The sequence below is a fragment of the Marmota marmota genome, unplaced genomic scaffold, assembly GCF_001458135.2.
Source record: "Marmota marmota marmota unplaced genomic scaffold, marMar, whole genome shotgun sequence".
Taxonomy (NCBI): Eukaryota; Metazoa; Chordata; class Mammalia; order Rodentia; family Sciuridae; genus Marmota; species Marmota marmota.
In genome coordinates, this window is record NW_025999864.1 from 4,274,954 (window position 1) to 4,288,726 (window position 13,773).

General features: G+C 31.1%; 1 protein-coding gene across 1 annotated transcript in view; it reads right to left on the reverse strand.

Annotated features, from left to right (window-relative positions):
• Rtkn2 (rhotekin 2) overlaps positions 1-13,773 on the reverse strand; it is a 68,827-nt gene that overhangs the window by 36,582 nt on the left and 18,472 nt on the right. The window contains exons 3-5 of the mRNA XM_015504698.2: positions 5,473-5,531; positions 1,495-1,548; positions 60-177 (exon numbers count right to left, since the gene is read on the reverse strand). Coding sequence (XP_015360184.1) covers positions 60-177; positions 1,495-1,548; positions 5,473-5,531 — 231 coding nt within the window. The remainder of the gene's footprint in view (positions 1-59; positions 178-1,494; positions 1,549-5,472; positions 5,532-13,773) is intronic.

Genomic DNA, 13,773 nt, shown 5'->3' on the forward strand with positions numbered 1-13,773 from the left:
CCCAGAAAGAAAAAAATCTTCATAGATACTTTCATTCTTTGAAGATTAAAGATACTTACAATATTGTTACATTTTCAAAACATATATCTGTGATTGTTTTATCCACAATCACCATGTCAGTATCAAAAACTTCAGCTCCCATTTTGAATAAACAAAAAATGGCATAGCGCTGTGATCCTATAGAAGACAACATTTTAAGCAGCAATACATACAAGAAATATTAACATTGTCTTAAAATCATCTTGAAAATGAAAAGTATCAGCTTAAATATTTGTTAATATATTCTAATTTTCATACATTGTATATTGTAACCTTTAACCTTTTTAATAGCTATTCTGTCAGTATACAGTAATACCTTACTCAACTAACAAACATCTTTAAACCAAAGAGTATTAAAAAATTAAGTTAAACATAAAGAACTCTAAAGGACTATCAGCAGGCTAAAGAAACAACCAAAATCATGAACTTTATTACCAGAAAACTCTTAACTCTTAATTAATAACGAATTTATTGTTATGTATACGCTATCACTTCTGTCATTTTGGTCTCCAAGTTTATTTAAGAAAAAAATGTTTTTTATTAGAAGAGGTTAAGAGTAGACACATTAACAACAGCAAAACATTTTCCACTAAACTAAAAGCAAGGGAGGAAACCACAAAAAATAAATAAATTAAAAGTAGACATGGGAACACAAAAGACATAGCTGCTGGGCCTTTTAATTTGGTGATGTTATAAAGTATTAGGTGATTAAAGGGCTAAATCCTCATTATTGAGAAACCAGCTCTTTAGAAAAACTTATTCTCTATAGAAATCAGATTTACTTAATTCCCACATGCATTCCTTTGAAAAATAAATTATATTTCCTAATTGAATAACAAACACTAAACTGATTTTAAATTCTTCATATAAAACTAATTATGCTCAATATGATTCAGTTTTTCAAGTATGAGGAACAAAGCCATCACAATAGACAAAAAGATAAAGGATTATCACATCTTTTCTCTTTGCCTCTAACAACAAGAAATCATTTGAGGTTAATTTCCATGACCTAAGCAATACGAAGATTTGTGAAGACCATATAAAGTCATAAAATGCTGAAGAAGAAAAAACATTAGATCAAGCTAAAAATCTTCCTTTACTACATCCTGTTAAATAATCTGAAGTAACAAAATAAAGCAGAAAAGATCTCCTGGATTCTAGTCAAAGAAATGTTGCCTTTACCTTTATTCTGTGAACATTTTTTTTTTTTAGTTCCATATTTTCCTTCCTGTCTCACCACCCTGAACCCATTAGTTACTATCCTTGCACAGGTTCTGATAAACAACTAAATATTACATTTGCTGTGCATCATATCTTAATTAGTAAAAAGGAACAACATATTTATATCAAAAATCAGAAAACAGTTCAACAAGATTCTGGTTATTCTGTCAAATGACGTCAATTTATTTATATACTAAAGGTAACTTCTCAATTACAAATTAAAATCTTACATACGTTCTTTGCTGCTGAAGTGATCAGAGTCTTTCCACATTAGTGGTATTCGAACATCTACAAATAAGGTGGAAAATGACAAGTAATAATTCAGTAAGTTTTATTTATTACAGTGACCTGAACTTCTGAATTCTATGACAGATTCTGACCACTGAAACCAAAATGAAATGTATTATTTAACAGCAAATTTTCTAGTTACTTTTTATGATTTGTACATGGACTAATTATTTACACGCTTATTTATTTATTTTTGTGGTACTAGAAATTGAATTCAAGGGTGCCCTACCACTGAGCCATATTCCTAAACCTTTTTATTTTGAGATGGGGTCTTGCCTAGGCTGGCCCTGAACTTGCAATCCTACTGCTTTAGGCTCCACAGTCTCTGGAATTAGAAGTGTGTGCTATTATATGCCCAGCCGAGTTTGTACTCTTAAAAGCTATTTTATATGTGTGAAACTCTGAAGCATGTGAGGTGAAAATAGAAACATTCTTATAAGAATAATTGTTCTGGCTCTACATATATGCCCTTTTCTTCCTCACTGATTTATGATGTTATATTTATTAGATATGCCATTCTGAACAAATGTTGCCAGGCTATCCACTTTATGGATTCAATTAAATCATTTATCAATTACTAAATGTCCTAAAATCAATACCATAATATTATAACTATTGTTCCTTTATATTCTACTTCAGAAATAGGTTTTTTTGGAAGCATTTTATGCTAATTTCATTATATGAATTTTCTTCCCAAGTGTTTCATTAGTACTATATTCTATTATCCATATTAACTTGGAAAACTAAAAACTTAATAACAGTTTGTCTTTACATACAGTAGTATATTTACTGTTACATTTTAACAAAGGTTATCATTATATATTTAATGGTTTTGTTTTTTGTTATTTTCATTGTAAAGTAGATCTTTTTTGCCATTATATTTTTTAGTCAGCTATTTCTGGTTTTGAGATAAATTGCCATTTTTTTATATTTATCTTAAATCCAGCCACTTTTTACTGAATTATTAATTCAAATAGTGTTTCAGTAAATTCCCTTAGGTTTTTTAGGTCTGCAATCCATTATCTTCAAATATTCAATTTGTCTATTCATTTTCAATAGTTTCATCTTTTATTATTTTAGCCAGAATTTCCAAAATGGTGTTAAATTATATTGACATAATAGACATTGTTATTTTGTTCTTGATTTTAATGGGAATGATTTTATTATTTTATAATTATTATTTAGCTAATGTCCTGTCAAAGAGCCCACTCTTGCTTGACCACAGTTGCTGACTCATTTCATTTCATAACTGTTCTTGTTCGCAGCTGTTCTTACTCTGTTTGGGTAGGATTAACTATTTACACTATCATGGAAAGAACATGGACCCTGACTTCCTTTGCTGTATACCCATAGCCTGTGGGTCAATCTCGCCCTTTCCCAGGCCTATCTATGTAAGCTCCTTAAGGTAGACATTTCTTATCGATTTCCTAGGTGGTCATGTACTGTTGAGACAACAAAAAATGTATAACACATTAACTATGTTTCCTAATTCAGCTCCACTGAAGGAAGTTCCTTCCAGATTCTTGCAATGGTTGACTCCATTTTAATTTAGACTATTCTTACCTTTGTTTTTCTTAAGTCTTCATAGAAATTTAGTTAATAAACCAAGAGAGTCAAATTAGGATAGTTAACTTAAAAGTATCAGATCCTTGAAGTCTATTAAAGATATTTTCTAAAGGAAAAATTGAGATACTAGAAAATTGATTTGGTTTAGTCATTGAACGAGTAGTTAGTAAAAAAGGTGAGACAATTACCACAGTGTTATTATTTGGTGCTCGGCAGAAAGAATCAGGATAAGCCTATTATTCTTTTTACATTTATAGAGATCTGGCCAGTGAGTGGTGAAGTGAAAATGGAAAATCCAGTTGTCTCCTGACTATGAAAGTAATCTCAGAAACATTATGAAACTTTGCTGCAAATTTATTTTGGCCAAAATAAAAGTCACATTTTCATGCCCATGGCAAGAGAAAATGGAATTACAAAGGTGAATTTGTTTTTTAGTTCATTGTTTTTATAAATATACATACAAGACGTAATTTAGTCTAGGTTAAGATAAAATTACCTATATATTCCATCTCTTGAGAGTTTTGGTTCTTTAATTTAATTTAAAATTATCTTTTGAAAGAAGGAACACATGCATAAATAAGTTCAGATATGTGAATGTCTGTAGTCATGAAGGTTTTGTTCTTTTATTTTAAATGCTTTAATTTAGTCTCCCTTCTAAATATATAGTTAATTCTAATATCATGAATTGCAGCAGTCTATGAAATGACAATAAATGTTGAATCTATCATGGAATTTGAATGTTCAATAGCAATTTAATATATCTCATTTTTATAGTGAATAGTGCCATATTAGAAGCGAAACAAGGATTATGATTTAAGTATTTATAGAAAATCCCCTTCAAACATCTATCATATTTATTAAGATTAAAATGTTTAAACTTAGAGTACTATTATATAATTGTAATGTTTGGCAGCTAAAGGATACAAGGAGATATAAAACATGTTTCATGTCAGTCTTACAATCTGAAAGATGACAACATGAATATAAATAACTATAAAACAAGCAACAGATTTCTCAATATAGTTTAATTCTTTTTTTGAAAATTTTTTTGCTTAGCTGCTGGAAATTTCTGATTTTAGCCAAAAATGTCCTAAATAAAGTGCAGGTCTTTTCTTCCTGGATGATAATGTCTGTTTAGCCATAAAGTGAGTGGTGAAGCTGGAAATGGAAAACAGTTCTTTAAGTGGCAGGGGCTGAAACGTAGCAGCAGACTCCCTAATACAATGCTTTTGGCCAAGGAAATAAACCAGTTATTTCTTAAGGACTGATAGAGGTCCTATTGTTTCCAAAATGTACTGATGAGATAATATTTGTAAAAGTGCATTTTCTTAACAGTATACACATGAGTCAGTCATGTATTCACTTAATCTGAGGCATCTCCATTGTCTTACAGTTTCCTTAACACTTGGAGAAACTGAGACTACACAGCATAAGTGCCATCTAGTGGTAAAAGGTCTCTTAACTGCATTTAACTCAAAGGAAACATTTCTAACAGGGGAGGGTTTGTAGTTGAACAAATATGTTGAAGAAAATTTAATTATTTCACAAGTCAATTAGGTGTCTGCCACGTAGTGTGTGTCAAAAACAGGAGAAATGTCTGCTTAAAGCAAATGGCTTCTGTATAGGAGTAATGGAAGATGTGGCTAAGAAAAAGAAGTGGGTCAGAAAGGAAAACAGGGAAAAGTTTGGTCTTCATCCTACAGGCAACAAGAGTCATCCATTCAATGAATTTCACTGAGCAATTTCTATGCACCAAGCACTATACCAGTTAGCTTATGAGTATAAAATGATAAACAAAATAAACAGTTCCAACCCCATGAAACTCTTGGTTTAGACAATCATTAAAACAGAAAAGGAATGGTATCAATCAATTTGAGTTTGCAGCCCAGCTCTGCCACTTACAGCAAGTCACTTAACCTCTGAATCTATAGAAAATGAGAATAATTATCCTACCTATTTTACAAGGCTGCCCCAAGGAGAAAAGTGTACAATATATGTAATATATGAGACTTTTTTGAGGCGGAGAGTGTCTTTCATTCTTTCTTCTTCTTCTTTTATGTGTGTGTGTGTGTGTGTGTATACTTTCGCACTGTTAGGATGGAAGCCAGGGCTTCCTTGCACATGTCAGGCAAGTACTGTACCTCTCAATTACATCCCCAGACCAGCTCCTGAAACATTTTTTTTTCCCACACAGTAAAGTTCTATTCAAATGTAGAGCATAATGATTAAAATAGATTTATATCAAATATTCAGATAACATGTATGAAAAGTAAAATGAAGAGACTGGAAATCGAGAATAAAAACTCATCAACTCTAGTTATTTAATACAATGTATTCAGCAATATAAATATAGCATACCTGATATGGCAACCTTTCCTTTGCAAGCTGTTCTTTCTTTACTTTCAGAATTCATATCACTGTCAAAAGAAAAATTCTAATAAACAAAAAAACTTTTCTAATAAGCAACTGTTTCAAAAAACCTTTTAAAAATGCCTAAATATTAAAATACATACCTATGAATAATCACTTTGTTAATGTAAACTATTTGACTGAAACTTCTTCAAGATATTTAGTCAACAACTAACAGAGAAATAGATAGAACCATTCTCTTTTTCATATAAACTTTGTATTCCTTGATGATTGTATACTGGTCTCTTTAAAATGAAACTCTTTTGTTGCATTTGTAAATGAGATAAACAATATTTGTCCAGGTCCCCATTACCTGGAAATGACTATTCCATAAATTACATTTCTAGCTTACTAAGTATAGTGGCTTGAAAAAGTTAACATACTTCTCAATCACATGATGTGCTACTCAAAAGAATACCTCGCTCATCTTTACAGAATCTGAAAAATATCCAGAAATTACTCTGTGCTATGTTTATATGCAGTCAATATCATATTTTATTTCTTCTAAATGTCAAAGAACCAAGTATATACTAGGGCAAATAATAAATTGAAAAAGGAAGACGATAACTCTATAGAGAGAATAAAATGTGGAGAGAAAAGTCTGACTATGCCAATAGAAAAAAGTTTCAAAGAATATTCTGGGAATATAAGACATTTGCAAATATAATTAAGAATATACTATCATAAAAAAACCTTCAAAATCGATAATAGTTAACTCCTACTAGATCATAACAACTCCCAATCCTTAAATATTTCCCCAATATCCTTTTCCCTAATAACCTGCATTTACAGATTAGTATTCCATTTATTTTTTTTTTAAGTAGGAGAGTTTTATTGAGAAAGTATTCCATTTCTAAGGCAATACTTCTAAGAGTATTTTTGTATTATTTTTGTCCCTGTTCAACTTGATTGTCAATTAACTGTCAGCTAATAAGGTAATTCAAATATATGATGAAAACAGTATTCCATTTGAATACTGTTTGATTCTAAGAGTTTCTGGGAAAAAATTGGGTAGGAATTTGAAGTGGAAAGTTATTTAATTTTTAGAAGAGGATCACACAACTCATTGCCCTCAGCAGGCTTATTAAAAGGACTATCTATTCATATCATGCATCCAATTTGTAGATAAAATATATCATTTTACTTTTTTACTCCCTTTATGGATTAAACATAAAAGTATCAGAGTTGGCATATAGTCCAAATGAGCTAAAATAATATACTGACATGTTTTAAGTTGTTAAGTTTACATGGGACATTTATAGAATCATACCCTATGTATGATTAAAATAATATAGTAGATTTAAAGTCATATATTCTCAGAATCCCATCTAATTACTTTATGCTCATGCCTGATATTTTGGGAATTTATGTAGTTAAAAATATCAGTACTCTATTTCAAAATAATGTTTCTTTGAATCACAAATTTAAAAGTCGAGTTTGACATTAAAATGTGTTAAAGAATATCATGCTTATTGCTTCATCATGTGGTGAAAAGTTCATCTGAGGAGTTCATTATATATTTTAGAGAAATAACATACTAAAAGGACCACTAGGAATCAAAACACAAATCTCAGTGTCCTCAAACTGGTACAAAAATGCTATACAAATATGGTTGTCTGGCATTTGTAAGCAATAACTTTAAAAGTCAGCTTTTATATGAGCAATACATAATAAAAATTCTTAAAATATTTATTTCAGTGAAAAAATGCAAGGAAGCTCTAAAATGGTGGTACCTAAAGTTTATGGAGTAGGTCTATATTTTGCCGGAGTTGAGATCCATTAGGCATTATTAAATTGGATTACATTTGAGGCTTTGGCAGGCATGTGAAATTCTGAAATACTACAACCACCAAAAAGAAAACTTGCTGAATATTTACAAGAAGAAAAATTCCCTCTCCAAACTACCCAACCACCTGGCAGAGTACAGCTTTCTTCCCTGCAATTATAAATTATTTGCATAGGCATTTCCAGGAGCATTCACAGCAAACATATTATACACAAATATAATCAAACTATAATATTAATCAAATTAACCATATAATCTTACAGAATAATTTTCTGGATTTAAAAAATATGAGAGGAGGAGAACTCAGCCTCAATTTTCTGAAGCTTAACTTTATTTTCAATTCAAATAATTCCCCAAACTGTTATTAAGGGCTCTAAAAGGTGATATTTTTCTAATTAATCCAAATTCACAATAAAATTGTTAAACATTATCTGTTTAATAATGTGCCGCTGCAGTTCAGTTTGCTACAGTTAAATAAATACTTGTTAGAAAATCTGCAATGTTAATGCCAATCCTGAATTCTATGATTAGAGAGCCAGCCTGAGGAAAAAGCAAATAACCACAAATTACTAAAAGAATTCACAAATAAATAATAGTGTGCTTTATTCATATGAACCTAGTTTGAGGCATGATTTTGGTGAGGCCTGTAAATGCTAACTTATAAGATCAACATATAAAAGACAAATTTTTAACTGTATTTTATTACTTATATTTCTGCCTGTAGGTAAATAAAATGACCAAAAGAGGGTGCCAATCTGCCACTTTGTTGCTCAAATATCTGTGTTAAAATTGACTGAGTAAATACAGATTATCCTACTTATTGTTACATAAGGGAATTTAAAATTAACAAGTTATAATGAGAAATAGCACAATGATAAAAGTATTTTACATTTTCATAATTTAATACTTAAAGAATTCTAAATGGTATTCTATTATTTGAAAAGAGGTCATAAAATCCTTCACTTTTTATACAAGTAAGTGAAAACAGAAAACAGAAATCTTAGCATGGAATTTTAACCTTTCTTAAAACCATGTGGTATAAATTAATAGCTTCAGAAATATCTTAAATTCTACTCCAAATGTGATATGTTTTAAAACAATAATGTTTGCAAATGCATGTTTCATTATAGAACTACTAACATAATTTTTAACTTCCAATCTACACTTTTTAATTTATAGTACAAAAGCAATAAACTAGGAAACTGAAGTATAAAAACCAAGTACAGTCATCTCATAAAACTTGCAAGATTATTTTGGCATTATTCAAAACATCACAATTATGTTGAACGACACACATAATTAAGTCCTATAAATGACTCTAATTAGCATTTTTTTAAAGATAGACACAATATCTTTATTTATTTATTTTTATATGGTGCTGAGGATCAAACCCAGTGCCTCACATGTGCGAGGCAAGTGCTCTAATGCTGAGCTATCCCCAGCCCCTAATTAGCATTATTTTTACAAAGCCAAATAAAGCATTTCAGAATTTAAGTCAACAAGAGATGGATTGGGTGGGGTAGGGGAGATGGATGGATAGATGATATTGCTAAAATGTAAGATCTGTGAGTATAGGGGGATTTTTCGGTCCATCTATTTTTTTTTTTTTTGCTGTGTAACAAAATATCTGTTCTACAGCTCAGTGCTTTCTATGGCACTAGTGAATGAGTACTACTGTTGAATAAACTGAAATAAGGATATGGTCATTTTGATGGAACAAACAGTAGGATCTGGACTCAAGCCTTAGGTTTGGATTTCAGGCATTAATTACTGGTTATGTTCACAAGTTGCTGTTAACCTCTTAACTTTATTAGCCTTATTTATAAAATGGGGAAAATATCTAGCTCGCAGAGCTACTCCACGACTTCATATTTTAAATGTATCATATGTCTTTCTTTAAAATATTACACAAATAAAAGAATTACCGGGATTTTTGGCCCAAGTCTTTATCTTTGGGCTGACACAGAAGAGGCACTAGATCATTTGCCAAAGTGATCAGAGTTTGACTTGCCAGTTCTTGTAAAATAGTGGTGGCCATCAAAATCTGATTCTCTTTACTCATTCTATAAAAGCCTTCAGACAAATAAGGAAAACAAAATCACCTATAGTTTATACTGAGGATATAACTAAAAAACAGAGACTACTATCAAACATCAATTTATACATAATGGGGAAACTACCATCTGAAACCATCAAAGCAAGCTCATGGAGGCCTTACCTATGGAAAGAGTTAGGTGACTACTCTCTCTTTTTTTTTTTTTTTTTTTTTTTTTTTTTTTTTTTTTTTNTTTTGAGTTCTTTGTATATTCTGGATATTAGGGCTCTATCTGAAGTGTGAGGGGTAAAAATTTGTTCCCAGGATGTAGGCTCTCTGTTTACCTCTCTTATTGTTTCTCTTGCTGAGAAAAGTAGCTCAGATTGAAGAAATCCTCCTTCAGAAAACAATATAATAGAAAAACTATTTTAAAAATAACTACTTGAAAAGAACTGCAAGTGCCCTAAAGCAGGTAGTAATTGGAAAAGAGTCAAAACTGAGAAAAGGGAGTGGAACTATGGAATATACACATAGTAAAACAATACTTATCAATAAAGAGGGGAAAAAATAACATACGTGACCAATTTCACAAGTACTATGTTGAAACATTCCATTTACACTATGCTGCAGAACAGGCAAAATAAACATATGGTCGAAAATAATCAAAAGACTGGCGGCCTCTTGAGGGAAACAGAAGCAAGAACTATTGGGAATTGGGAAGGAGTACATGGAAACAGGACATATCACCAAAATGCAATTAATTCAAAGAGAAAAGAAGTAAAACACAAACAGAAATAACTCAGTTTATGAAATTAATACAGAGAGACAAAGATTATTTTAAGTAATTTTTGAATAGTTGCCTGTTCTATGTTGACACACATGTATGTATATGTATATACTCACAAATATGCACATATGTACATGTACACACACCACATACACAAGAACTGTAAAGAATGTAATTTTTAATTGCATTGTAAAAAAGTAAGATGAAGTGATGGGAGGATAGAGAAAGAGATATAAGATAAGGCAAAAAAGCAAATACAGCAAAATATTAATTATACAATCCATGTGGCAAGCATGTAGGTCCCCACAGTATAATTTTTCTACTTTTTTGTATGTTGGAAATTCTTCATTATCATTTCTGTATGTTGAAAAAGAACTGTAAAGAAATCCTGAATTTGCGTGGATAGGTTTACCACCAGGAATACTGCTCTATAGTTGTCAAACTAGTTTATATAATCATTGTATAAAAATAAAAAATATATATTACTGTTATTGGCAATAAAGATTTTCAGCATAAGAGAAGAGAAATAGAAATAAAAAACAAAATTAATTTAAGAAAACAAAGGCCTATCAATATCAATGTAAACTCGTGATTTAATTTTTTCTTTTTTTTGTAGCTATGTCCACTGAAAAGTCCTAGAATCAGTGGTACCCAGACTTTGCTTTCAGAATTCATTAACCATTAAAGGGAACCAGAACTCATAGAAATGGCTGACTCAAGTCCTGGAGCAGGGAAAACACAAGACAACCTTGTTCTTTTCTGTATGTGTCAAAAAGCAAGAAGTTCTTAAAAGACTACAGGAGAATGCTGAAGGAACTCCCACTAAACAAGAAGAGGAACCATCCTTAATTGGGCTGTCTCAACTATGAGTACCCTCAAAGCTCCAGGTATTAATCCTCATAGTTAGCCTATGAAGTGAGGAAAGATTTCAAATCTATTTTACCAATAAGAAGAACTACACACTGTCCCAGTTTCCAATCTGATTCACAATCTGATTGAAACGATGTACTTATAAATAGCTCCCAGAAAGTAATAAGTTATGGTATAATATTCACAATTCAGATGCTACCAGAACCAGGAGGAAGCAAGTAATAATTTTTTGAGTCCTTATTCTGGACATGAAAGAAGAAACAACCACCTTTTGAATTGAATTATCAAGGAATCCCTGATGCTGCCATTAGTGTTTCAGAACACAAGGGATTTTGCCAAGTGGGAATGGAAGACAGTCACTTTAGTATAAGGCCCTGGAGACAAGAAAATGAAAGAACTATTTTGGAGATACAGATCAATCATTTGTCTGCAATAACTAGAAATTGAGAGATAAGACTATGAAAAGTTTGGAATTAGACTACAAAGATCCTAGAATGCCTATCCAAAAAATTTTAGTAAATGGAAACTATTAGCTGTTTTTTGAGAAGGGGATTGATAGAAGTCTTTTAAGTAGATATACCTAGTAGCAATAGTATGTAGGGAGGAAATAGAAGGATAGTCTAATTAACAAGTTAAAAGGCTACCAAATTGACAGATTGCTATAAACAAGCCATTCCATGCTCTAAACAGAGGCAGGAAGCCATCTGTGCTCTCACCTAATATCTACCCAATCTAGAAAAATTTCTGCATCCACTTTTTTGGATCAGTCTAACTTCACTGTGAATTATAAATAAAGCTAGGTATATTTTGCTTATTCAGGAATAAAAAATATAAGGCATTTCATACCTGACTACAATTTAGAACAATGTGTTGTTATAGTATTAGAACATTACATTAATCAAACCCTTAGCCAGTTATCAATATTTTCAAAAGATATGTGGTTTAAAAAATATCACTGATCTCCCAACTGGAGTGTCACATCTAACTACAATAAGACTACTTTTTCAAGGATGATATAAAAACTAGCAGAAAATTAAATTGCCAGACATGGTGGCAACTCAAGAGGATGGGGAAAGAGGATTGCAAGTTGGAGACTAGCCTCAGCAATTTAGTGAGGCTCTAAACAACTTAGTGAAAATCTGTCTCAAAATAAAAAATAAAAAGGGCAGGGAAACATCTCCACTGTTCTTGGATAATCCATGCTCATCTTTCACCCTAAGCCTTCATTTTTCTAATGGTTTTTCTTGGAATGCTGCTTTCTTCCGACTCACATAACTAAAATCTCTCCATCCTTCATGATCCAGCAGAACTAGATCCAATTCTTAGACATTCTTTTATTCTACCATTTTATACTGATTTGATTCTCCTGTGGAAAAGTCTAATTTATTGTCTATATTAATTTTTAACTATTTAATCATAAAATTTTAGAAGCAGTAGACTAGTGTTCTTTTCATTAAAATGTTATTTAACTCTGACAGTAATACAAAAATGGAGTAGTAATATAAAACTAAGGAAAAGACTGCTGAGTATCTAAAGGTACAATATTAGCTGCATATACATTCTCCTGTGTTGACAAACTGCCTTCTTTTTAATATAGACACTCTAGCAGAGTGCTTAATAAGCATTCTGCAAGAAAAAACAAACACTTGACTTTAAGTCCCAGATAGACCCCGATACAATAATAGTTAGTGATTTCAATATATCCCTCTCAACAAGAGACAGGTAGGTCATCCAGACATAAAAATCAACAAAGACACTTCTGACCTAAGTGATAACTATAAATCAAATGTTCATATATGTGTATGTGTATGTGTATATGTGTGTGTGTATATATGTATGTGTGTATATGTGTGTGTGTGTGTGTGTGTGCATGTATATGACAGACTATTTCCCCCAGCAATAGCTCAATATAGTTTCTTCTCAGCAGTCCATGGAACCTTTTCCAAAACAGACCATATTTTAGACATCAAGAAAGTCTTAGCAAATACAAAACAAACAAACAAAAACCAATATTATCCCATGTATCTTATCAGATTACAATGGATTGAAATTAGAAATCAACAGCAAGAAAATTCATAGAAACCACATAAACAGATGGAGATTGAATAATACTTTTAAAAATGAGGAATGGATTGTTCAGAAAATGAGAGAAGAAATTCTAAAAATTCCTAGAATCAAATCATACCATTGATACAATAAAGCAAAATCTCTGAGACACTATGAAGGTGGTACTAGAGGAAAGTTTATAGCTTTAAGTGCTCACAATAAAAAAAAAATGAAAACAAAAACAAAGAAACTGAAAGATCCCAAATAAATAGTCTAATGCTACATCTCAAGGTCCTACAAAAGCAGCAACAAACTAATTCCAAAACAAATTAAAGACAGGAATTAATTAATGTTAGAAGTAAAACTAATAAAATAGAGAATTAAAACAATTACAAAGGATCAAAGTAACATCGAGTTGGTTCTTTGAACAAATAAACAAGTTTGATAAATTCCTAGCCAAACTAACCAAAATAATGAGAAGACCCAAATCAACATATTAGAGATAAAAAAGGAGATTTCACAACAGACATTTCTGAAATCCAGAGGATCAACAGGAATTATTTCAGAAACTTGTGTTCCAATAAATCAGAAAATCTAGAAAATACTGACAAATTTCTAAACACACGTGACATACCCAATTTGAACCAAGTGGATACAGAAAACCTAAACAACCCAATATCAAGCAGTAAGACTGAGCAATAAAAAAAAAAAAAAAAAAAAAAAAAA